This window comes from Oncorhynchus tshawytscha, linkage group LG03 (assembly GCF_018296145.1).
Source record: "Oncorhynchus tshawytscha isolate Ot180627B linkage group LG03, Otsh_v2.0, whole genome shotgun sequence".
Classification (NCBI taxonomy): domain Eukaryota; kingdom Metazoa; phylum Chordata; class Actinopteri; order Salmoniformes; family Salmonidae; genus Oncorhynchus; species Oncorhynchus tshawytscha.
In genome coordinates, this window is record NC_056431.1 from 58,360,857 (window position 1) to 58,384,415 (window position 23,559).

At 43.2% G+C, this 23,559-nt stretch overlaps 1 protein-coding gene across 1 annotated transcript in view; it reads left to right on the plus strand.

The window, feature by feature from the left end:
* LOC121846204 (zeta-sarcoglycan-like) overlaps positions 1-23,559 on the plus strand; it is a 105,364-nt gene that overhangs the window by 33,275 nt on the left and 48,530 nt on the right. The window contains exons 3-4 of the mRNA XM_042319739.1: positions 514-636; positions 6,559-6,631. Of these exons, the coding sequence (XP_042175673.1) occupies positions 514-636; positions 6,559-6,631 (196 nt within the window). The remainder of the gene's footprint in view (positions 1-513; positions 637-6,558; positions 6,632-23,559) is intronic.

Here is a 23,559-nt window from a genome sequence, read left to right on the forward strand (position 1 = left end):
AAGGCTTTTCAAATAGATATTGTTCAGTATAAAGGCAACATTTAACCACAAGCTGTTAAGTCAAATACTTCAGTGTAAGAACCTGTTTGTACCAAGTGGTACACTATGTTGAGCACCATCTTTCACGCTCTCTATCTCTCTATTCAATTGGCTTTTCATTAGCATGGGAAACATATGTTTACATTGCTGAAGCAAGTAAAAAAGCAAAAGATAAATAAACAGTCACAAATGAACAGTAAACATTACACTCACAAGTTTCAAAGGAAGAGACACATTTCAAATGTCATTATGGCTATGTACTGTGTTACAATGATGTGCAAATAGTTAGAACTCTCTCTCTCTCAACTGCCCTTATTCTCTCTTCAAAAACCATCTTAGCCCTCAGGTAAACACCTGCAATGGAGGTGAGGTGTGATATGTGATGGTTTGTAATGTGTTTGTGTTTTGTATGACATTGACCCAACAAAGGGGATTTTTAAGTCTAATTCTCTTTCTCTCCCGCACTCTCTCCAGGCTCGGAGATGGTGGAGGCCCAGTGTCAGAGGTTCGAGGTGAGGAGTCCTGACGGGGAGCGGGTGCTCTTCTCCGCTGACGAGAAGGAGATCAGCATCGGCACTGAGAAACTGAGGGTGACAGGTAACGCATATATGCATGCATGCAGACACAAACACACAGGCGGAGGGCAGCAGGTAGCCTCTAGGGTGACAGGTAGCCTAGCGATTAGAACCTTTGGCCAGTAGCCGAAAGGTCACTAGTTTGAATCCCCGAGCTGACAACGTGATCAATCTGTTGATGTGCCCTTGAGCGATGCACTTTACCTTAATTGCTCGCTGTTGAGTCAGACCCTGTCTGGGACCTCACTCTGAGGGGGAGTTGGGATATCCAAAAAAACACATTTCAAATTCACACATAAGTACTACTACATACTTGATCATGTTTGTACTAGGACAAATATAAGCACCCCCCAAATGATTGTTATTAAAACCCCAGTGCAGTCCTGTGTTTTATATATATGTTGTACATTAGTTACCTCTCTGACAATAACAGCTCGTTTTCAGTTTCCCCCTCCCCACTCAGACCACTCCCAGACAATCCTAGCTAAATTCTTGCTTGAGAAATTGCTCTCTTCAAAGAGAAGATATTTTCTTTTGACAATTTTTGGCCATTTTAATTCAATCGTTACCCACAAATAATGTGTATATATAGAGTAGACTGCCTATGCATAAACGGAGAACCAAGTGGTAGTTATCTTTTCAAGGAAATTAAATCAAATATGATTAGACTATAGTTTACTACAATGTCTGTAAATCATTATTGATAACGGAAAGAAGTGCAGGGCGCTCAACCAACCAACCAACCAACCAACCAACCAACCAACCAACCATTACCCATTTATTTGTCTCTGCCAGCAAATCATCCTCCCAAAGGATAAGCTATATCACGTATGCAGAACGTAGCTCAAGAGAAAGAGAAAGTCTCTTCTCTCATCAGTCCTGCTGCTTCAGGCTCAGTAGCCATACGCGTGAGATCAGGAACGTGTGTGGTCTCTATTAAATAGAGTAGGCTATAGTCTGTACACGGGCGTAGAAGCACGTGGCACGTTATCCTTCCAAGGAAATGTACTTCCTAAATAGGATTAGGCTATGGGTTACTAAATTTGGTTAGAAATAAATATTGATCGCCCATATTTGTCTCGGTCTGAAAATCGTCCCAATCCTAAAAGGTAGGCTATAAAACGTAGCTCAGGAGAAAGTGCAAGTCTCTCAGAATCTGCTCTCTTCAAACTACTTCTAGACTATTTGCTGATGTGGCAGAGCAATACCGATAGCCTAATATAATGGGCCATGTGAGAATCTCTGGTGATTTAACCTATTTCTTAGGATATTTTTGAGCTGTTTGATATTGCCTATAGGGATCAAAATGGTTGAGTCCATGCCTGGCAAGTGAGCTGTGTCACATACGCCTAAAATAATCTTGCGGGACTGAGGTTGGGTTTGAAGCAGTTGCAGGTACAGTTATATGTTAAATGCGGGTCAGTTGGGTGGATTCACCCAGTCTAAAAGGCTCCATTCACAGGTCAGTGCTCCCATAGCAACCAGATAGATTGTGATGGTGCTAAGGGCCTGTGTGCAGCAATGCACAGAGACTGCTAGTGAGTGGGTTGAGCAGAACTCAGACAGTTGTTGTGTGTGGCCTACATGCAGACATCAGCATTAGATAGAGAGACAGGGACTGAGAGAGAGAGGGACGGAAGAGAAAATTAAGAGAGAGAGGTAGGGAAAAAAGGAAAAAGAGAGAGAGAGAGAGAGAGAGGGGAGAAGTAGAGAGGGAGAAGTAGAGAGAGAGAGAGAGAGTGAAGGAAAGATTAAGAGAGAAAAAGCACATGCCTATCTCTGTTTGCTTTCCTGGCGCGGTGGTCTCTCCCGGTAAACGAGGCGGCGGGGAGGTCAAGTGGAAGCAGTCGGGGGTCGTGGGCGAACAGACACCCCTCCTCCATCCTCCCCCTTTTCCTCTCTGTAATTGGAAAGATCTGTCCATTACAAAGCCAGGAAAGAAAGTGGGGGGTGAGAGTGAGAGATGGAGGGAGAGAAAGTGGCGGAGGTCTGCAAGGTGATTGATGTTGTCTTTCGTCGCTCACGGAGAATGAAGGCATGGAGGAAGGAGGGAGGGTTGGAGGAAGGAGGGAGGGTTGGAGGAAGGAGGGAGGGTTGGAGGAAGGAGGGAGGGTTGGTGAGAGTTGATGGAGGGAAGAAACGGATGTTTCTGTATGTGCTCCATGCAAGAACATCACTCATACTATCTCTGTTTAGTGTGGGGAGATATGATGTCATTGCCATGTGTTCTAACATGGGCTACTTAGACTGATGTTATTTTGGGATACATGTTTCTATTCTATTTTCTATTATCATCTGCATTGTTAGGAAAGAGCTCTCAAGTTAAGAATTCCACTGTACTGTTTTACACCTGTTGTATCCTGGGCACGTGGCGAATAAAGTTTGAATCCTGAAACTTCTAACATACACTGAGTGGACAAAACATTAGGAACAGTATTGATATCACTTGTTAAATCCACTTCTATCAGTGTAGATGAAGGGGAGGAGACAGGTTAAAGAATTGTCTATGTGAAATTCAGAGGGTTCAGAGGGCAAGACAACAGATTGAAGTGTCTTTGAACTGGTTATTGTAGTAGGAGAACTGCAACGCTGCTGGGTTTCTTTATGCTCAACAGTTTCCTGTGTGTATCAATAATGGTCCACCACCTAAATGACATCCAGACAACTTGACACAACGGTGTGAAGCATTGAAGTCCATGTGGAATGCTTTCGACACCTTGTAGAGTCCATAACCCCAACGAATTGAGGCTGTTCTGAGGGCTTTAAGGCAACTCAATATTAAGGTCTTCATAATGTTTTGTCTACTCAGCGTGTACCTTTCGAAATGGACAATTCTCACGTCACACATTTGAGACGTGGTGTCAGTATCACACACATGAATATTGTAATATCACAGGACTTCTCATCATCAGTGTCATCTTACACAGGACTGGCCAATCAGGACCTTAGCTGGCTTGAATTACATTATATACAGTACTGGTCAAAAGTTTAGACACACCTACTCATTCCACAGTTTTTCTTTCTTTTTTACACTGTAGAATAATAGTGAAGACATCAAAACTATGAACTAACACATATGGAATCATGTAGTAACCCAAAAAGTGTTTAAAAAAATCCAAATGCATTTTATATTCTTCAAAGTAGCCACCCTTTGTCTTGATGACAGCTTTGGACACTCTTGGCATTCTCTCAACCAGCTTCACCTGGAATGCTTTTCCAACAGTCTTGAAGGAGTTCCCACATATGCTAAGCACTTGTTGGCTGCTTTTCCTTCACTCTGCGGTCCGACTCATCCCAAACCATCTCAATTTGGTTGAGGTCAGGTGATTGTGGAGGCCAGGTCATTTGATGTAGCACTCCATCACTCTCCTTCTTGGTAAAATAGCCCTTACACAGCCTGGAGGTGTGTTGGGTCATTGTCCTGTTGAAAAACAAATGATAGTCCCACTAAGCACAAACCAAATGGGATGGCGTATCACTGCAGAATGCTGTGGCAGCCATGCTGATTAAGTGTGCCTTGAATTCTAAATAAATCACTGACAGTGTCACAAGCAAAGCACCCCCACACCATCACACCTCCTCCTCCATGCTTCACGGTGGGAACAGCACATGCAGAGATCATCCGTTCACCTACTCTGCGTCTCACAAAGACATAGCGGTGGGAACCAAAAATCTCAAATTTGGACTCATCAGACCAAAGGACAGATTTCCACCGGTCTAATGTCCATTGCTCGTAACCAAGCAAGTCTCTTCTTCTTATTGGTGTCCTTTAGCAGTGGTTTCTTTGCAGCAATTTGACCATGAAGGCCTGATTCATGCAGTCTCCTATGAACAGTTGATGTTGAGATGTGTCTGTTACTTGAACTCTGTGAAGCATTTATTTGGGAAATTAACTCTAATGAATGTATCCTCTGCAGCAGAGGTAACTCTGGGTCTTCCTTTCCTGTGGTGGTCCTCATGAGAGTCAGTTTCACCATAGCGCTAGATGGTTTTTGCGACTGCATTTTAAGAAACTTTAAAAGTTCTTGAAATGTTACGCTTTGACTGACCTTCATGTCTTAAAGTAATGATGGATTGTAATTTTTCTTTGCTTATATGAGCTGTTCTTGCCATAATATGGACTTGGTCTTTTACCAAATAGGGCCATCTTCTGTATACCACCCGTACCTTGTTACAACACAACTGATTGGCTGAAACGCGTTAAGAAGGAAAGAAATTCCACAAATGAACTTTTAAGAAGGCACACCTGTTAATTGAAATGTATTCCATGTGACTACCTTATGAAGCTCATTGAGCGAATGCAAAGAGTGTGCAAAGCTGCCATCAAGGCAAAGGGTGGCTACTTTGAAGAATATTAAATATAAAATATGTATCCTTCACTCATGCTGCCAAACATTCCGTCGTAAATCTGACTATTCTACTGGTCCTTGACTTCGGCGATGTCATTTACAAAATAGCCTCCAACACTCTACTCAGCAAATTGGATGCAGTCTATCACAGTGCCATCTGTTTTGATACCAAAGCCCCATATACTACCCACCACTGCGACCTGTATGCTCTCGTTGGCTGGCCCTCGCTTCATATTTGTCACCAAACCCACTGGCTCCAGGTCATCTATAAGTCTTTGCTAGGTAGAGCCCCGCCTTATCTCAGCTCACTGGTCACCATAGCAGCACCCACCCGTAGCACGCGCTCCTGCAGGTATATTTCACTGGTCACCCCCAAAGCCAATTCCTCCTTCGGCCGCCTCTCCTTCCAGTTCTCTGCTGCCAATGACTGGAACGAATTGCAAAAATCACTGAAGCTTGAGACTCATATCTCCCTCTCTAACTTTAAGCACCAGCTGTCAGAGCAGCTCACAGATCACTACACCTGTACATAGCCCATCTGTAAATAGCCCATCCAACTATAGCCCATCTGTAAACAGCCCATCCAATTACCTCATCCCCATACTGTTATTTTATTTTGCTCCTTTGCACCCCAGTATCTCTACTTGCACATTCATCATTTGCACATCTATCACTCCAGTGTTTAATTGCTAAATTGTCATTATTTCGCCACTGTGGCCTATTTATTGCCTTACCTCCCTTATCTTACCTCATTTGCACACATTGTGTATATATACATTTCTATTGTGTTAGTGACTGTATGTTTGTTTATTCCATGTGTAACTCTGTGTTGTTGTTTTTGTCTCACTGCTTTGCTTTATCTTGGCCAGGTCGCAGTTGTAAATGAGAAATTGTTCTCAACTAGCCTACCTGGTTAATTGAAGGTGAAATAAATAAATACAATTTAAATTATTTGTTTGACACTTTTTTGGTTACCAAATGATTCCATATGTGTTATTTCATAATTAAAGTGTCTAGTTTGAGAAACAGACACCTCACAAGTCCTCAACAGGCAGCTTCATTAAATAGTTCCCGCAAAACACCAGTCTCAACGTCAACAGTGAAGAGGCGACTCCGGGATGCTGGCCTTCTAGGCAGAGTTCCTCTGTCCAGTGTCTGTGTTCTTTTGCCCTATTGTCCTTCTATGGCTTCTATTGTACTACTATTGCCATTCTATTGTCCTCATACTGTTCTTCTATTGTCCTTATATTGTACAACTAATATCCTTCTATTGTCCCCATACAGTCCTTCTGTTGTCTTTCTATTGTCCTCATATTGTTATTCTATTGTTATTCTATTGTCTTTCTATTGTCCTCATATTGTTATTCTATTGTTCTTCTATTGTCCTCATATTGTTATTCTATTGTCTTTCTATTGTCCTCATATTGTTATTCTATTGTTATTCTATTGTCTTTCTATTGTCCTCATATTGTTATTCTATTGTTATTCTTTCTATTGTCTTTCTATTGTCCTCATATTGTTATTCTATTGTTATTCTATTGTCTTTCTATTGTCCTCATATTGTTATTCTGTTGTCTTTCTATTGTCTTTCTCAGGGAACGAAGGTGTCGTCTTCGGACATTCAGTGGAGACATCCCACATCAGAGCAGAACCTTTCCAGGATCTCAAGTAAGCATTCTGGAATCACACCGCCCACACACACACACACACATAAATGGACACACACATGGAGATGGATGGACACACACACACACACACACACACACACACACACACACACACACACACTGACTCACTCATTTACTGTTACTTTGAAGATACCCCAAAGTCATTAAAAGAAAGGGAGAGTGTGTGTGTGTTATGAGTGTGTGTGTGTTATGTGTGTGTGTGTGTGTGTTATGTGTGTGTCCATACCTGTTTATTCCAGTAGTGTTTTGAGAGCCCTTGACTTGACTTTATAAAACCTGTCGGCCTTGGCGGCGTGGTCATCCTGATGTGAGCGTACAGCAGAGACTGTAGTGCAGTGCAGTTATACAGCTCTTTAACAGGGCTGTCCTGGCCAGGCTGCTCCTCCATACACTCTCCAGTCATCTACATTAAACCCAGGTAAGGATCAGATGAGATGCTGTACACAAGGTCACCGAGGGCACACTGCATTGGCCCTCTCAGTCAATGGCTGATGGATAGAATGAACCAGGGTCTGTATTCATAAAGCGTCTCAGCCACAGGAGGTTGGTGGCACCTTAATTGGGGAGGACGGGCTCATGGTAATGACCGGAGCAGAACAAGTGAAATGGTATCCAACATATCAAACAGATAGTTTGATGATTCCATTCACTCCGTTCCAGCCATTATTATGATCCGTCCTCCCCTCAGCAGCCTCCTCTGGTCTCAGAGTAGAGTTTCTAGGATCAGTTTTGTCTTTCAGATCGTCATGAATAACATTACATGGAGAAGGGGGACCTGATCCTCGATCAGAACTATAATCAGCAATCCCCATTTCCGTGTAATCACTCCGATCAACAATGATCCAGGATCAGATATCTCATTTGATATCTATTTTGTTATTGTATAGAAGGCAGAAGGGATCCTTGAGAAAGTGACAAGAGGAAAGGCATATACAGTGTTTCCCCTACTGTTGTACAGGTGGGCTTTGCCTAAAAAGAGTTTGGTTTCTATTGTTTTCAACTGACAATGTTGATGCCAGTGGGCCTGGATGTTGCCTTGGGGGTGTCTCGCCTCACACCGCCGTCTGGGTACAGACTTCAATAGCAAGTGAACATGTCATTCTCCTCTTAATTCAATACAGCTGTGTGCTCTTATTGTGAATCCCTTCAACACAGTTTGATGGCTGAGGTGTTTGATCGCTGGTCTCTCATCAGCCAATCAAACCTCACCGATTTATATACCTTTCGCCTCATTGGCCGACAGCCGCATTGACTGCCGGCCATAACACTTACATCCTCTTTATTGAACAGTCAAGCAGCTCCGTATCAGTGTCTGTATTGTGCGTCATAACAATAATCCTTTAAAACAATAGCCTAAGGGCCCTGCGGGCTAGATAGCATAGCGGTAAGTACATGAGTGGATTGGCAGAGAGACTGACAGACAGGCTAGCATAGCACTAGCGTTAGCATACACCGCAGTATTTAAATGTGTGGATTAACAGAGAGACTGACAGACAGGCAAGCATAGCACTAGCGTTAGCATACAGCGCAGTATTTAAATGTGTGGATTAACAGAGAGACTGACAGACAGGCTAGCATAGCACTAGCGTTAGCATACACCGCAGTATTTAAATGTGTGGATTAACAGAGAGACTGACAGACAGGCTAGCATAGCGCTAGCGTTAGCATACAGCGCAGTATATAAATGTGTGGATTAGCGGAGAGAGAGACAGACAGGTATGATGGAGAGCTAATGGGCAGCTTCCAGTCACCTATGAACTGCATTTATGCAAATGTGGAAGGCTCATTTGTATATTGTCAGGGCAGATTAAGTTCTGGGGAGAGAAAGGGACTGATGGGCATGGATTGGGGTGGAGGAGTGGAGGGAAGGAGGGACTGATGTAGGGAGAGGGAGATGGAGAGGGGGAGAGAGAGAGGGAGGGGGAAAGAGGGAGAGAGGGAGGGATAAAGATAGTGGGAGGGAGGGACTGATGTAGGGAGAGGGAGATAGAGAGGGGGATAGAGAAGGGGAGAGAGAGAGGGAGGGGAAAAGAGGGAGGGAGGGAGGGATAAAGATAGTGGGAGGGAGGGGTGTGTTTTATGTATCATATTGTTATACCTTCTCTGAGTGCAACCCAAATGGCACCCTATTGCCTACATAGTGCACTAGTTGCTATAGGGAATAGGATGCCTTTTGGGCCTCCTCCTTTGTCTGTAATATAGGTATTGGTTGGAGAAGTCTCTTTTGAATTTCTCCTGATTTCTCTCCGTCTAAAACCACAATACACCGGGTAGTTGCCCCACACACACACACACACACACACACACACACACACACACACACACACACACACACGCGCGTGCGCACACACATTTGAACACAGCACAGGCTGTTCTCCTCACCAAGCATGGACATAATGAAACAGACCCCATTTCACTTAGGAGCTTACTCTCTCTCTCTCTTACTCTCTCTCTCTCTCAGTCTTACTCTCTCTCTCTCGGTCTTACTCTCTCTCTCTCTCGGTCTTACTCTCTCTCTCTCGGTCTTACTCTCTCTCTCTCGGTCTTACTCTCTCTCTCTCTTACTCTCTCTTACTCTCTCTCTCTCTCGTCTTACTCTCTCTCTCTCTCGGTCTCTCTCTCTCTCTCTCTCTCTCGGTCTTACTCTCTCTCTCTCTCTTACTCTCTCTCGGTCTTACTCTCTCTCTCTCTCGGTCTTACTCTCTCTCTCTCACTCTCTCTCTGACACACACACATACACACATGCGCACACACACAGAATGCATGACACATATGAATAATTTGAGAGTGGCACTCTCATCTCATCCCTTACCTCTGAGTGAACTGAAATGTGACGCATTTTTGACTGACCGGCCGTGGCCTTTCTCTCCGCTCTGCGTCGGGGGTTAATTCGGTATTACACGCTTTACATATTTCACTCCCTCGTCTCTCACTCATTAATTGTTCAGCAGAATGGAAACATAGAAATGAATCAAGTTCATATCCCCACCTTTTTATAGTTGTTTAATATAAGTGTGTTCATTAGGACTCCTACTGAACAGGCGATCGAGGTGAATCGCTGCTAATTATCTGGACCAGGGCTTCTTTCTCTGTTTTTGGATTTGGTATCACTTTTTTACTTGTCTTTTTTTGATCAAATCCGCTTTTTGGCCGAGGTCGTTTGCCCCCCTCCCCCCCTTCTTTCGTTCTCTACCCCCTTTCTCTATAAAAGTCCCCCGATTTTGCAGTTAAAGTAAATGAAACGTGTAATGACTTGATGGAGTCTATTTGAGGCTAATGATGTATGTTATGGTATAACCCTCTAAAATACAAATGAACATAGAATACATCCCAAATGGCACCCTACTCCCTATTAATTGCACTACTTTTGACCAGAGTCCTATGAGCTCTAGAGTCCTGGTAATGCACTAAGGGGAATGGTCATTTGGGAAGCAGACAAGCCTACGCAGCAGGATAGACACGCCAATAGTTATAGACTCTTTTAGAAGTTTGGACACAGTTTGCTTGACGGGGACCCCAGGAAAACGGGGATAAAGTCCTTTCGATTAACCCCGGACCCTGTTCCTAGAATGCCCTGTTGAAACTTTTGCATATTGGTCCCACCTAACCCCAAATTCTTTCTCCTACATCACATATTAACTACTAAAAAGTAGTGTAAGTGTGGTTTGTGTCTATTGTCCTCTGTGGTTTGTGTCTATTGTCCTCTGTGGTTTGTGTCTTTTGTCCTCTGTGGTTTGTGTCTATTGTCCTCTGTGGTTTGTGTCTATTGTCCTCTGTGGTTTGTGTCTATTTGTCCTCTGTGGTTTGTGTCTATTTGTCCTCTGTGGTTTGTGTCTATTTGTCCTCTGTGGTTTGTGTCTATTGTCCTCTGTGGTTTGTGTCTATTTGTCCTCTGTGGTTTGTGTCTATTGTCCTCTGTGGTTTGTGTCTATTGTCCTCTGTGGTTTGTGTCTATTGTCCTCTGTGGTTTGTGTCTATTGTCCTCTGTGGTTTGTGTCTATTGTCCTCTGTGGTTTGTGTCTTTTGTCCTCTGTGGTTTGTGTCTATTGTCCTCTGTGGTTTGTGTCTATTTGTCCTCTGTGGTTTGTGTCTATTGTCCTCTGTGGTTTGTGTCTATTGTCCTCTGTGGTTTGTGTCTATTGTCCTCTGTGGTTTGTGTCTATTGTCCTCTGTGGTTTGTGTCTATTTGTCCTCTGTGGTTTGTGTCTATTGTCCTCTGTGGTTTGTGTCTATTGTCCTCTGTGGTTTGTGTCTATTGTCCTCTGTGGTTTGTGTCTATTGTCCTCTGTGGTTTGTGTCTATTGTCCTCTGTGGTTTGTGTCTATTGTCCTCTGTGGTTTGAAAGACTAGTGTCCTCTGAAGTTTGGATTTTGTCCTCTGTGGTTTGTGTCTAGAGAGACCTCTGTGGTTTGTGTCTAAGAAGAGAGTGGTTTGTGTCTATTTGTCCTCTGTGGTTTGTGTCTAAAAGTCCTCTGTGGTTTGTGATATTGTCCTCTGTGGTTTGTGACAGATTGTCCTCTGTGGTTTGTGTCTAAGAAAGTGGTTTGTGTCTAAGGTCCTCTGTGGTTTGAGAGAGACTATTTGTCCTCTGAGAGGTTTGTGTCTATTGTCCTCTGTGGTTTGTGTCTAGTCCTCTGAAGGTTTGTGTCTTTTGTCCTCTGTGGTTTGAGACAGAAGATAAAAAGATTGTCCTCTGAGGTTTGTGTCTATTGTCCTCTGTGGTTTGTGTCAGTCCTCTGTGGTTTGTGTCTATTTGAAAGACAGTTTGTGAAGGGAAAAGAAAGTCCTCTGTGGTTTGTGTCTAAAGAGAGAGAGGTTTGAGACTTTTGTCCTCTGTGGTTTGACAGTCTAGACAGAAGACAGAAGAAAAGAAGAGTGGTTTGTGTCTATTGAAGTGAGAGAGAGACAGAAGGTAAAAGTAAAAAGAAGAGACAGAAGATAAAAGAGAGAGAGAGACAGAAGTAAAAGGTTTGTGAAGTCCTCAGAAGGTAAAAGAAGAGAGAGAGTGGAAGTGTAAATTGAAGAGAGAGAGACAGATTTGATCCTCTGTGGTTTGAGACAGAAGTGGTTTGTGAAAAGAAGAGAGAGAGAGAGACAGAAGGTAAAAGAAGAGAGAGAGAAGGTAAAAGAGAGACAGAAGGTAAAAGAAGAGAGAGAGAGAGACCGAGAGAGAGAGACAGAAGGTAAAAGAAGAGAGAGAGACAGAAGGTAAAAGAAGAGAGACAGAAGGTAAAAGAAGAGAGAGAGAAAAGAAGAGAGAGACAGAAGGTAAAAGAAGAGAGAGAGAGACAGAAGGTAAAAGAAGAGAGAGAGACAGAAGGTAAAAGAAGAGAGAGAGAGACAGAAGGTAAAAGAAGAGAGAGAGACAGAAGGTAAAAGAAGAGAGAGAGAGACAGAAGGTAAAAGAAGAGAGAGAGAGAGACAGAAGGTAAAAGAAGAGAGAGAGAGAAGATAAAAGAAGAGAGAGAGAGACAGAAGGTAAAAGAGAGAGAGAGACAGAGAAAAGAAGAGAGAGAGAGAGAAAAGAAGAAGAGAAAAAAAGAAAAGAGAGAGAGAAGGTAAAAGAAGAGAGACAGAAGGTAAAAGAAAAATAGAGAGAGAGAAGAGACAGATGGTAAAAGAAGAGAGAGACAGAAGAAAAGAAGAGAGAAAAAAAAGAAGAGAGAGAGAAGAGAGAGACAGAAGGTAAAAGAAGAGAGAGAGAGAGACAGAAGGTAAAAAAGAGAGAGAGAGAAGAGAGAGACAGAAGGTAAAAGAAGAGAGAGAGAGAGACAGAAGGTAAAAGAAGAGAGAGAGAGAGACAGAAGGTAAAAGAAGAGAGAGAGAGAGACAGAAGGTAAAAGAAGAGAGAGAGAGAGACAGAAGGTAAAAGAAGAGAGAGAGACAGAAGGTAAAAGAAGAGAGAGAGAGAGACAGAAGGTAAAAGAAGAGAGAGAGAGACAGAAGGTAAAGAGAGACAGAAGGTAAAAGAAGAGAGAGAGACAGAAGGTAAAAGAAGAGAGAGAGACAGAAGGTAAAAGAAGAGACAGAAGGTAAAATAAGAGAGAGAAGAAAAGAAGAGAGAGAGACAGAAGGTAAAAGAGACAGAAGGTAAAAGAAGAGAGAGAGACCGAGAGAGACAGAAGGTAAAATAAGAGAGAGAGAGAGAGAGACAGAAGGTAAAAGAGAGAGAGAGAGAAGGTAAAAAAGAGAGAGAGAGAGAGAGAGAGACAGAAGGTAAAATAAGAGAGAGAGACAGAAGGTAAAAGAAGAAAAAGAGAGAGAGAGACAGAAGGTAAAAGAGAGACAGAAGGTAAAATAAGAGAGAGAGAGACCGAAGAGAGACAGAAGGTAAAAAGAAGAGAGAGAGACAGAAGGTAAAAGAAGAGAGAGAAAAAGAGAGAGAGACAGAAGGTAAAATAAGAGAGAGAGACAGAAGGTAAAAGAAGAGACAGAAGGTAAAAAAGAAGAGAAGAAAAGAAGAGAGAGAGAGACAGAAGGTAAAAGAAGAGAGAGAGAGACAGAAAGTTAAAGAAGAGACAGAGAGAGACAGAAGGTAAAAGAAGAGAGAGAGTAAAGACAGAGAGAGACAGAAGGTAAAAGAAGAGAGACAGAGACAGAAGGTTAAAGAAGAGAGACAGAGACAGAAGGTTAAAGAAGAGAGACAGAGACAGAAGGTAAAAGAAGAGAGACAGAGAGAGACAGAAGGTAAAAGAAGAGAGACAGAGACAGAAGGTTAAAGAAGAGAGAGAGAGACAGAAGGTAAAAGAAGAGAGAGAGAGAGAGACAGAAGGTAAAAGAAGAGAGAGAGACAGAAGGTAAAATAAGAGAGAGAGACAGAAGGTAAAAAGAGACAGAAGGTAAAATAAGAGAGAGAGACAGAAAAGGTAAAAAAGAGAGAGACAGAAGGTAAAATAAGAGAGAGAGAGAGAGAGAGACAGAAGGTAAAATAAGAGAGAGAGAGAGAGACAGAAGGTAAAATAAGAGAGAGAGACAGAAGGTAAAAAAGAGAGAGAGAGAAGGTAGAAAGAAGAGAGAGAGACAGAAGGTAAAAAGAAGAGAGAGAGACAGAGAGACAGAAGGTAAAAAAGAAGAGAGAGAGAGAAGGTAAAGAGACAGAAGAGAAGAAGGTAAAAAGAAGAGAGAGAGAGAGAGAGACAGAAGGTAAAAAGAGAAGAGAGAGAGAAGAGAGAAGAAAGAAGAGAGAGACAGAAGGTAAAAGAAGAGAGAGAGACAGAAGGTAAAAGAAGAGAGAGAGACAGAAGGTAAAAGAAGAGAGACAGAAGGTAAAAGAAGAGAGAGAGAGAGAAGAGAGAAAGAAGAGAAGACAGAAGGTAAAGAGAGAGACAGAAGGTAGAGAGACAGAAGGTAAAAAAGAGAGAGAGACAGAGAGAGACAGAAGGTAAAAGAGAGAGAGAAGGTAAAAAGAGAGAGAGAGACAGAAGGTAAAAGAAGAGAGAGAGACAGAAGACAGAAGGTAAGAAGAGAGAGAGACAGAAGGTAAAAGAAGAGAGAGAGACAGAAGAGAGTAAAGAAGAAAAGAAGAGAGAGAGACAGAAGTAAAGAGAGACAGAAGAGAGAGAGACAGAAGGTAAAAGAAGAGAGAGACAGAAAATAGAGAGAGAAGGTAAAAAGAAGAGAGAGAGAAGGTAAAAGAAGAGAGAAAAGAAAGAAGAGAGAGAGACAGAAGGTAAAAGAAGAGAGAGAGAAGACAGAAGGTAAAAAGAAGAGAGAGAGACAGAAGGTAAAAAGAGAGAGAGAAGAAAAGAAGAGAGAGAGAGAAGTAAAAGAAGAGAGAGACAGAAGTAGAGAGACAGAAGGTAAAAGAAGAGAGAGAGACCGTAGAGAGACAGAAGGTAAAAGAAGAGAGAGAGAGACAGAGAAAGAAGGTAAAAGAAGAGAGAGAGACAGAAGGTAAAGAGAGACAGAAGACAGTAAAAAAGAAGAGAGAGAGACAGGTAAGGAGAAGAGAGAAGAGAGAGAGAGACAGAAGGTAAAAGAAGAGAGAGAGACAGAAGGTAGAGAGACAGAAGGTAAAAGAAGAGAGAGACAGAGAAAAAGAGACAGAAGGTAAAAGAAGAGAGAGAGACAGAAGGTAGAGAGACAGAAGGTAAAAAAAGAAGAAGAGAGAGAAAGAGAGAGAGAGACAGAAGGTAAAATAAGAAGAGAGAGACCAGAGAGAGAGAGACAGAAGGTAAAAGAAGAGAGAGAGAGACAGAAGGTTAAAGAAGAGACAGAAGGTAAAAGAAGAGAGACAGAGAGAGACAGAAGGTAAAAGAAGAGAGACAGAGAGAGACAGAAGGTTAAAGAAGAGACAGACAGAGACAGAAGGTAAAAGAAGAGAGACAGAGAGAGACAGAAGGTAAAAGAAGAGAGACAGAGAGAGACAGAAGGTAAAAGAAGAGAGAGAGAGACAGAAGGTAAAAGAAGAGAGAGACAGAAGAAAATAAGAGAGAGAGACAGAAGGTAAAAGAAGAGAGAGAGACAGAAGGTAGAGAGACAGAAGGTAAAAGAAGAGAGACAGAGGTAGAGAGAGAGAAGAAGGTAAAAGAAGGAAGAGAGAGAGACAGAAGGTAAAAGAAGAGACAGAGAGAGACAGAAGGTAAAAGAAGAGAGAGAGAGAGACAGAAGGTAAAAGAAGAGAGAGAGACAGACAGAAGGTAAAAGAAGAGACAGAGAGAGACAGAAGGTAAAAGAAGAGACAGAGAGAGACAGAAGGTAAAAGAAGAGACAGAGAGAGACAGAAGGTAAAAGAAGAGACAGAGAGAGACAGAAGGTAAAAAAAGAGACAGAGAGAGACAGAAGGTAAAAGAAGAGAGAGAGAGACAGAAGGTAAAAGAAGAGAGAGAGAAGAAGTAAAATAAGAGAGAGAGACAGAAGGTAAAAAGAGAGACAGAAGAAGTAAAAGAAGAGAGAGAGAAGAGAAAGGTAAAATAAGAGAGAGAGAGACAGAAGGTAAAGAGAGAGAGAGAGACAGAAGGTAAAAAGAAGAGAGAGAGAAGAAAGAGAGAGAGAGACAGAAGGTAAAAGAAGAGAGAGAGACAGAAGGTAAAAGAAGAGACAGAGACAGAAGAGAGAGAGACAGAAGGTAAAAAAGAAAGAGAGAGAGAGACAGAAGGTAGAGAGAGACAGAAGGTAAAATAAGAAGAGAGAGACAGAAGGTAAAGAGAGACAGAAGGTAAAATAAGAGAGACAGAAGACAAAGGTAAAATAAGAGAGAGAGACAGAAGGTAAAGAAGTAAAGACAGAAGAAAGAAGAGAGAGAGAGACAGAAGTAAAAAGAGAGACAGAAGAGAGAGAGAGAGAAGGTAAAAGAAGAGAGAGAGGACAGAAGGTAAAAAGAAAAGAAGAGAGAGAGAAGGTAAAAGAAGAGAGAGAGACAGAAGGTAAAATAAGAGAGAGAGACAGAAGGTAAAGAAGAGAGAGAGACAGAAGGTAAAAGAAGAGAGAGAGACAGAAGAGAGAGAGACAGAGAAGAGAGAGAGACAGAAGGTAAAAGAAGAGAGAGAGACAGAAGGTAAAGAAGAGAGAGAGACAGAAGGTAAAGAAGAGAGAGAGACAGAAGGTAAAGAGAGACAGAAGGTAAAGAAGAGAGAGAGACAGAAGGTAAAAGAAGAGAGAGAGACAGAAGGTAAAGAAGAGAGAGAGAGACAGAAGGTAAAAGAAGAGAGAGAGACAGAAGGTAAAGAAGAGAGAGAGACAGAAGGTAAAGAAGAGAGAGAGACAGAAGGTAAAGAAGAGAGAGAGACAGAAGGTAAAGAAGAGAGAGAGACAGAAGATAAAAGAAGAGAGAGAGACAGAAGGTAGAGAGACAGAAGGTAAAATAAAAAGAGAGAGAGAGACAGAAGGTAAAGAAGAGAGAGAGACAGAAGGTAGAGAGACAGAAGGTAAAAGAAGAGAGAGAGAGAGAAAGAGTAAAGAGAGAGAGAGAGACAGAAGAGCAGAAAAAGAAGAGAGAGAGAGACAGAAGGTAAAAAAGAGAGAGAGACAGAAGGTAAAAAAGAGAGAGAGAGACAGAAGGTAAAGAGACAGAAGGTAAAATAAGAGAGAGAGAGACAGAAGGTAAAGAAGAGAGACAGAAGGTAAAAAGGTAAGAGAGAGAGAGAGAGACAGAAGGTAAAAGAAGAGAGAGAGAGAGACAGAAGGTAAAAGAAGAAAGAGAGAGAGAGACAGAAGGTAAAAGAGAGAGAGAGAGAAGGTAAAAAAGAAGAGAGAGAGAGACAGAAGGTAAAAAGAGAGACAGAAGGTAGAGAGAGAAAAGGTAAGAGAGAGAAGAAAGAAGACCGAGAGAGACAGAAGGTAAAATAAGAGAGAGAGACAGAAGGTAAAATAAGAGAGAGAGAAGGTAAAAGAAGAGGTAAAAAAGTAAGAGAGAGAGAGAAAGAAGAGAGAGAGACAGAAGGTAAAAGAAGAGAGAGAGACCGACAGAGAGACAGGCAGTAAAAGAAGGGAGAGAGAAAAGAGAGAGAGACAGAAGGTAAAATAAGAGAGAGACAGAAGACAGAAGAGAGAGAGACAGAAGGTAAAGAAGAGAGAGAGACAGAAGGTAAAGAAGAGAGAGAGACAGAAGATAAAAGGAGAGAGAGAGAGACAGAAGGTAAAAGAAGAGAGAGAGAGACAGAAGGTAAAAGAAGAGAGAGAGAGTAGAGAGACAGGAGTTTGATTAAAGAGAACAAAATCTCAAACAAGAGTCAGAAGACAGAGAGTGCGTGTCATCAGCAATCAGCTAATTCCACTAGCTAACACTGGCTCCATAATCAGATGCGCATTGATCAAGCTGTTGGACGTCGACACATAACCTACGTCCCAAATGACACCCTTTTCCCTACATAGTGCACTACTTTTGACCGGAGCCCTATGGGCCCTATTCAAAAGTTGTGCACTATATAAGGAATAGGGTCCATTTGGGATGAAGCCATAGAGTTCACAGAGGTCCAGACTCAATTAAAGCCTCATCCAAAGAACTACAGAGGAACAGATCCAGTCGATATCCTCCTCTTCCCTCTCTGTACCCCCTTACAACTCTACCACCCTACCCCCGGTCAAAGGGACCCCAACCCCACTCACAGTCAAGGGCTTTGGGAGAGATCTTCCCCACATATCCCCCTTCCCTCCAAAGCCACAGTGCAGTACAGTGATGCTCATGAAGTAACGTTTTAACTTGTCTCTTTAGGAAAGTTTCTCTGAAGTGAACGTGGCTCTTTGGAAAGTTTCTCTGAAGTGAACGTGGCTCTTTGGGAAAGTTTCTCTGAAGTGAACGTGGCTCTTTGGGAAAGTTTCTCTGAAGTGAACGTGGCTCTTTAGGAAAGTTTCTCTGAAGTGAACGTGGCTCTTTAGGAAAGTTTCTCTGAAGTGAACGTGGCTCTTTGGGAAAGTTTCTCTGAAGTGAACGTGGCTCTTTGGGAAAGTTTCTCTGAAGTGAACGTGAACTTGGGAAAGTTTCTCTGAAGTGAACGTGGCTCTCTGGGAAAGTTTCTCTGAAGTGAATGTGGCTCTTTGGGAAAGTTTCTCTGAAGTGAATGTGGCTCTTTGGGAAAGTTTCTCTGAAGTGAACGTGGCTCTTTGGGAAAGTTTCTCTGAAGTGAACGTGGCTCTTTGGGAAAGTTTCTCTGAAGTGAACGTGGCTCTTTAGGAAAGTTTCTCTGAAGTGAACGTGGCTCTTTGGGAAAGTTTCTCTGAAGTGAACGTGGCTCTTTGAGAAAGTTTCTCTGAAGTGAACGTGGCTCTTTGGGAAAGTTTTTCGCAAGTTTGACTGAAAGTAAGGAAAAGTTTCATGGAGGTTTGGCTCGAAACGGAAGTTGGTTCTGTGGGAAGCTTGACGATTCGCTTCACTCTTGTGGCCCATTTGAATAATAATGTCCATTGGATCAGGTGGGTTGGAAGTTAATGAAAATCCTTGGCTAAGGTCAACGCAGCCGGAGCTGGGTTTCTTTAGTATGTGGGCTATGTACAGGAACAACCATCTGGGTCTTTTATGACAACAACCAAAGCGCCTTTTATTCATTATCAGGCAGATTTACCGGGACATTGAGCAACAAGGACGTTCTCTAACATTCTCTTCCGTCAACCATTAATTAGTTACACTGAAAGAGGCATTACAGGCATAGGAAAAGGCCTGAACAGAGTTGGGTTATGTAAATAAGTTGGTGTGTATGCGTGTACCAGCCTCTGTATATAGCCGTGTCAATGTGAACCCAGAGGTTATGATGCTCTGTGGCCTGGTTGCTGACATGTTAGTTTTAGAGCAGGCTGGACACCCAGGTCTCTTATAGCAGATGGAGAGCTTTCCACCCCACCTTCGCTGCTTCCTCGGCGAGTAGTGTGCCTTCTCAGCCTGGCTGCCTTCTCAGCCTGGCTGCCTTCTCAGCCTGGCTGCCTTCTCAGCCTGGCTGCCTTCACTGCCGGGCATTGCCCTAGTATGTGTGATATTGTTTCCAACCTTCTGCATACGGCTTCCACTTGGTTCCGCCCGCGAGCCAATGTCTCCCTTGTAGGATATATGTTTGCCCTCAGTTTAAGCGCAGCTACATAGTGTCACTGTTTAAATCGCACCGCTGCTGGATCTGCGAGCCAGCTGTAGCTGATCTTGTCTTGGTGGAACCTGTCAGTTCCATTTCCTTGGCTTGGCAGCGCCTCCCAATCCTCCAATCCTTTCCACCTCCAGTTAGAGGGGTTGTTGCACAGCTGCTTGTGCTTTTTTGTCTCCACCTCTGCTCCCTTTGTGCTTGAGCCATCTTCCCCGACTGGCATCATAGCATCTAGGCTTTCTCCCAGGTTCGGAGTTTGCTCCGGGACTCCCACTGCACATATCCACAGTTTAGAAAATTCCTCCTGTGGCATTGTGTATCTGACTGACGCCCTTGTCAGTGGGTCTGACGACACTGCCAGGTTAAATAACCTTCGCCTGGATTGCTGGTATCATTTTTGCCAACTCCACAATGCCAAGCCGCCGTCTTTGCTCCTGCATAGATCAGGCCGTCACAGGTTGATGGAGGTAGGTGCAGCCACTTTCTCACTGCTGTTTTAACTATCCCATCTAGGATAGTTAGTTCGACTGTCCCGATGTCCCCGTGGTTTACCGTATATATCACTCGGGGGACTGCATATGCGTTTAGTACGCTTACTCTTTGGCTGGGTTGTAGTGGCACTTGATTGATTCCGCTGACCCACTTGAGGATTTGTCCTCTCAAATCCGGCTTTGAAATCCCCAGCCAGGGGTTCACTTTCATGTCCAGATATTTTTCTGATTTATCTGGGTCAATCCGGTGTAGCTTTTCCCCTTCGATTGTCCATGCCTGACAGTTATTGACAGTGAATGCTCCACCCCCGCGTCTCACCATGACCCCATGGCACTTTTTTGGCTGCACGCACAGGCCAGAAAGTTGACAGAAACGTTCCAATATTTGGATGTTATGTTGCATGCCCGCCCAAAGAGCTGCTCATAAGCACCAAGTCATCAGCGAATGCTAGGGTAGTCACCTTACTCCCCCAAACCTGTAGCCCTCTCCCATACGCACAAGCTTGTGAATCATAGGGTCCACCGCAATGTTGAAGAGGAGGGGCGACATTGGGTCTCCCTGTTTCACTTCCACTTTCATTTCGATTGGCGGTGAGGTTCCTTCCTTCAGCTTTATTCTCGTGCGCACCTCCTCGTAGGAGTCCTTGATTAGTCTGATTATATGGCTATCCAGTCCCCTCTCCTTCAGGACATGGATTAAGTGTTCATGTGTCACTGAGTCAAATGCCTTGGCAATGTCTGTGAATACCACTGCTAGAGCCCTTCTCTCTTTCTTGCTCTGATGTAATACTCCATTTAGGACCATCAGGTTCTCCGCACACCCAGGGGTGGCAATAAAACCCCTTTGCCTGGGGTTGATCGGACACACCTTTGTCCTATAGTTGTATTTGTGGCCAAAGAATACATTAGAAGTAAAACTCCCACTTAAAAAAAAACACTTTAAAAAATCTCAGCTGGCCAATCAGCTGTTTACTTGTCATGGATATTCTGTTGTTGGGGTACGCCCACACAATTCAAACATAGAAAAGCTGATTTTTAACATACTTAACTTTTGGGAAGGAAAACTATTTAACTCATATTGTAATTATAAGTCATATTTCATGGAAATCTGGAAACACTGGACAGTTACTTTAAGGTGTTGATGTGGAGAGAGGAAACTGATCCCAGATCTGTATCTGCGGCCAACTTCCACCTAGTGCTAGCTCATCAGAAGGCCTTCTTACTGTACAGGAACCACTCTTCTGGAAAGGGGAATTTATAGACAGAGTGGGAGATTTTAGCTGAGTGAAGCAGACTGTCTGTGTTCTAAAACGGTCCGTTTGTATGTGTCCAGTCCACCCCAGATAAATGGGTTTACAGTACAGTGTGTAGCCAGCTGGGAGTTTCCCCGTCTCCTCAAGCATGTGTTGGAACAAGCTGCAGCTAATGGAGTGCAGTGTTTACCGTTGTTCATTTGATGTTTGGTTACTTCTTCAGGGGGCAATTGGAAGTAAGTGAAATTTAAACACAGTACATTTGCATGTGTGTGTGTGTGTGTGTGTACACGTGTTTGTAGTTAATCTGTGTGTGTATCTGTGTATCAGATTCTGTTTTCTTTCGTTTCAAACCGAAACACCCTCTGGCCATTTCTCCTAGTCTTACTCAAACTGCAAAAAAAAATTGCGGGCTCCAAAAATCTGATATTATCAAACTATCTCACCGCCGAAACACGCCTTCTGTTCTCTAAGCGGCCACAACAGCTGCCGACACCCTCCAGACGTAACCGCGGCAACAGGCGTATACGGTTTGGAGGCCCGCGAGGCCCCGGGCATATTGATGTCCGTCTGCCTTCCTGGTAAAAAAATCTAAATTATACTTATTGAGCCATCAGTAGCCTTCCAGTAGAGATGTAGTGACTGAGAGAAGCTCCGGCTTAGTCTAATCACCTGTCCTCTTCTTTTACTTCCAACCAAAACATCATTATCGTCTTCAACCATTTTAATTTTTTTAACACTCTGAAAACACTCACCAGCTGGGACTTTCAGGGGCTTTTGTTAGATTTACTGGCAACACCTGGATCTGCGAGTCGGATCTAAATGGATTGGCCACCTTCCAATTCTGATCTTTTTTCACTAATTGGTATTTTGACCAATCAGATCAGCTCCTTTGCCCACAATTGTGCATAAGGTCAGAATTGGGCTGCCTGTGTAAATGCAGCCATCGTCACCCTATATTATATTGTTGTTCTGTAACATGAGCTTTTGTATATAGAGAGTAAATCCTTATATATATATATATATCACAGGCCTCAAATCAAATCACATTTTATTGGTCACATGGTCACACATGGTTAGCAGATGTTCATGTGAGTGTAATGAAAGGCGTGTGCTTCTAGTTCTGACAGTGCAGTAATATCTAATAAGAAATCCAACAATTCCACAACAACTACCAAATACACACAAATGTAAAGGGATGGAATAAGAATATGTACATATATGAATATATATATATATAAATACATGAATGAGCAGTATATACAAATACATATGAGATGAGTAATGTAAGATATGTAAACATTATTAAAGTGGCAGTATTTAAAGTGACTAGTGATCCATTTATTAAAGTGGCCATTGATTTGAGTCTGTATGTAGGCAGCAGCCTCTGTGTTAGTGATGGCTGTTTAACAGTCTGATGGCCTTGAGATAGAAGCTGTTTTTCAGTCTCTCGGTCCCAGCTTTGATGCACCTGTACTGACCTCGCCTTCTGGATGATAGCGGGGTGAACAGGCAGTCGTTCGGGTGGTTGTTGTCCTTGATGATCTTTTTGGCCTTCTTGTGACGTCGGGTGCTGTAGGTGTCCTGGAGGGCAGGTAGTTTGCCCCTGGTGATGCGTTGTGCAGACCTCACTACCCTCAGGCGAGCCTTACATTTGAGGGCGGTACAGTTGCTGTACCAGGTGGTGAAAAAGCCAGACAGGGTGCTCTCAATTGTGCATTTGTAAAAGTTTGTGAGGGTTTTAGGTGACAAGCAAAATTTCTTCAGCCTCCTGAGGTTGAAGAGGCGCTCCTTCACCACACTGTCTGTGTAGGTGGACCATTTCTGTTTGTCTGTGATGTGTAGAAGAACTTAAAACCTTCCCCTACTGTCCCGTCGATGTGGATAGGGGGATGCTCCCTCTGAAGTTCACGATCGTCTCCTTTGTTTTGTTGACGTTGAGTGAGAGGTTGTTTTCCTGACACCACACTCCGAGGGCCCTCACCTCCTCGTTGTTGGTAATCAAACGCCTGCAAACATTTGTGAACTTGATGATTTGAGTTGGAGGCCTGCATGGCCATGCAGTCATGGGCGAATAGGGAGTACAGGAGGGGGCTGAGCACGCACCCATGTGGGGCCCCAGTGTTGAGGATCAGCGAAGTGGAGATTTTGTTTCCTACCTTCACCACCTGGGGGCGGCCCATCAGAAATTCCAGGACCCAATTGCACAGGTCAGGGTTGAGACCAAGGGCCTCAAGCTTAATGATGATCTTGGAGGGCACTATGGTGTTGAATGCTGAGCTGTAGTCAATGAACAGCATTCTTACGTAGGTGTTCTTTCTGTCCAGATGGGCAGTGTGCAGTAGTGTTCATGGTGTTAGTAACTTCGGGCCCTAGTTATTGACTCAAATGCTAACTGGAGTTTCACAGGCATACACTGGCAAATCTCCTAGTTATTGACTCAAATGCTAACTGGAGTTTCACAGGCATACACTGGCAAATCTCCTAGTTATTGACTCAAATGCTAACTGGAGTTTCACAGGCACACACTGGCAAATCTCCTAGTTATTGACTCAAATGCTAACTGGAGTTTCACAGGCATACACTGGCAAATCTCCTAGTTATTGACTCAAATGCTAACTGGAGTTTCACAGGCACACACTGGCAAATCTCCTAGTT